Here is a 2453-nt window from a genome sequence, read left to right as displayed (position 1 = left end):
TTTTGAGATGGAGTTTCGCCTTGTAGCCCAGGATAGAGTGCAGTGGCACGACCTCAGCTCACTGCAGCCTCCACCTACCAGGTTCAAGCGATTCTCCTGCCTCATCCTCCCAAGTAGCTGGGATTACAGGCATGCGCCGCCACACCCAGCTAACTTTGTATTTTTAGTAGAGATGGCGTTTCACCATGTTGGCCAGGCTGGTCTCGAGCTCCTGACCTCAGGTGATCCACCCACGTCAGCCTCCCAAAGTGCTAGGATTGCAGGCGTGAGCCACTGCGCCTGGCCAGCGTCTAACACTATTACGACTGACTGGTAATAAAAAAGACTTTATGAATTTTTTTGTTTGTCTTTAGGGAATATTCCATTAGTCAGTTGGGATAGTTTCTCTCTGTGTATTTATGCCACTAAGTGGACATATTTATGCATTTGATTCGTTTCACTTTCAATTTTTAAGACTTAATTTTGTTGTATAATAATTAAAATATTTACAAGGTTTGAAAGTCAAATCTTCAAAGCAAGATAAGTTCTTGCTTAAAACTCTGGCTTCTAGCCCTGCCTCTCTATCCTACTTTGTCGCCTCCCCTAGATGATAATTTATGTTATTTTTTTTTATGATTTGCCCTTCTAATGCATATATTTATTTGTGTCTTCTCTTTCTTAGATAATGGGTAGTTCACCATACGCACTTTTCTAGAATTTGCTTTTTGGCTTAACAATATTTTCTGGAGACTACCTTGTAGTATCTGATGGGGATTTTCCTTCTTCCTTTTAATGGAAAATCCGGGAGTGCTCCACTGTGTGGATCGCCCATATCCATGTGCCAGTCTCCTGCGGATGGACAGTGGGGAAGTTTCTAGAATTTCACTATTACTAATGGCACTGCAGTGAACACCTTCATGCATAGGTCTTTTTCCTGTTTTTGCCAGGTGCATGTTGTACTTCTAAACCAGGTTGAGCTCCTTCCAGCTTACTGGCTATGGCTGGGTCTTCTAGGCAGCAGTGAAGTGGCTATGGGGCAGAGACATGGGGAAGCTTAGCATTTGGAAATGGGAAGAGCGGGGCTGGGGCCCAGAGCCTCACCCTGGAGGAGGTCTGTCCAGCTGGGTCCCAGCCCCACCCTGCCCTTTTCCCTCCTCCCAGATCCGTGGTCACCATGTGGCCCAGCTGGACCCCCTGGGCATTCTGGATGCAGACCTGGACTCCTTTGTGCCCTCAGACTTGATCACAACCATTGATAAATTGGGTAAGACTGGGGACACTTCCTCAGGACAGCTATGGCAGTGCCGTGTGGGTGGCCCAGTAAGGGGCACATGGGCCCAGGGGACATCCTGATCCTTGGGAATTCATGGGACCCAGGGAGCAGCCCACAGGGCCTCCTTTCCACCTTGCCTGTGTACTGCCTGTTATTCCTGAGAAGGACACCTGCCTGCCACCTTCCTTAGCTTGTGTCCCATATGTTCAAGCCTGAGAGGCTTGTCCTCCCTGCCACCCTGGGCTCACTCTCACTTCTGCTCCCCAGGCTGGACCCGGAGGGAGGGCACTGGGGAGACTGGGAGGTCTGGTGAGACTGCAGGACTCCACTTGGGCCTGACCCCTCTCCCTCCACTCTGCTGCCTGGGGCTCGGCCATGCCTCCTTCTCCAGCCTTCTATGACCTGCAGGAGGCTGACCTTGATAAGGAGTTCCAGCTGCCGATGACCACCTTCATTGGGGGCTCTGAAAACACCCTCTCTCTGCGGGAGATCATTCGACGCCTGGAGGTGAGCACAGGCGGGTGTGTGGGGCGCGGCTGAAGCTCGTCGGAGCTCGCCAGAGGACGGGAAGGCACTGCCTTTTTTGTTCCAGACAGCAGGGATGTTAGCCATCCCTCTTCCCCGCTCCTCATGGCGTCCCAATGTGTCTCCCCAGAACACTTACTGCCAGCACATTGGCCTGGAGTTCATGTTCATCAACGATGTGGAGCAGTGCCAGTGGATCCGGCAGAAGTTTGAGACCCCTGGTGTGATGCAGTTCTCCAGCGAGGAGAAGCGGACACTGCTGGCCCGGCTGGTGCGCTCCATGAGGTTGGCACCACCCGAAGGGCCAAGTGGCTGGAGGTCCTGCTCCAGGGCTTTATGAGACGTCGCACGCCCTGCCTAAGAGAGCAGGAGGGTACCACAGGAAGGCAGAACTGGATCGGCCTCACCGCTGGCTGCAGGGAGGAGAGTTGGGACCAGGTGTTTAGGCAGTTTGGCCAAGAGCTGGCCCAAGGCAGAGCAGGTCAGGTGGGCAGGGATGAGGCTCTAGGAGAACAAGATAGCAGGACACTGAGCAAGGCCAGAAGTGGCAGGAAGTGGCTGTGGGAACGTTTGGGCAGAAAGTTATCCCTGGTGTGGAGTGAGTGTGGCTGCATCACCTGTCTGCCCACTGGACTTTTCTGAAGCTGGGTCCCGCAGGGCTGCAGGGCTAGGGGAA

The 2453-nt window shown here is 53.0% G+C and overlaps 1 protein-coding gene across 1 annotated transcript in view; it reads left to right on the top strand.

Moving 5' to 3' along the window:
• The window catches only part of OGDHL (oxoglutarate dehydrogenase-like), a 27167-nt gene that overhangs the window by 8153 nt on the left and 16561 nt on the right, over window positions 1-2453 (top strand). The window contains exons 4-6 of the mRNA XM_011950395.1: window positions 1141-1243; window positions 1644-1759; window positions 1908-2085. Of these exons, the coding sequence (XP_011805785.1) occupies window positions 1141-1243; window positions 1644-1759; window positions 1908-2085 (397 nt within the window). The remainder of the gene's footprint in view (window positions 1-1140; window positions 1244-1643; window positions 1760-1907; window positions 2086-2453) is intronic.

The sequence above is a fragment of the Colobus angolensis genome, unplaced genomic scaffold, assembly GCF_000951035.1.
Source record: "Colobus angolensis palliatus isolate OR3802 unplaced genomic scaffold, Cang.pa_1.0 Scaffold306, whole genome shotgun sequence".
Classification (NCBI taxonomy): Eukaryota; Metazoa; Chordata; class Mammalia; order Primates; family Cercopithecidae; genus Colobus; species Colobus angolensis.
This window is presented reverse-complemented; position numbering and strand designations above follow the sequence as displayed.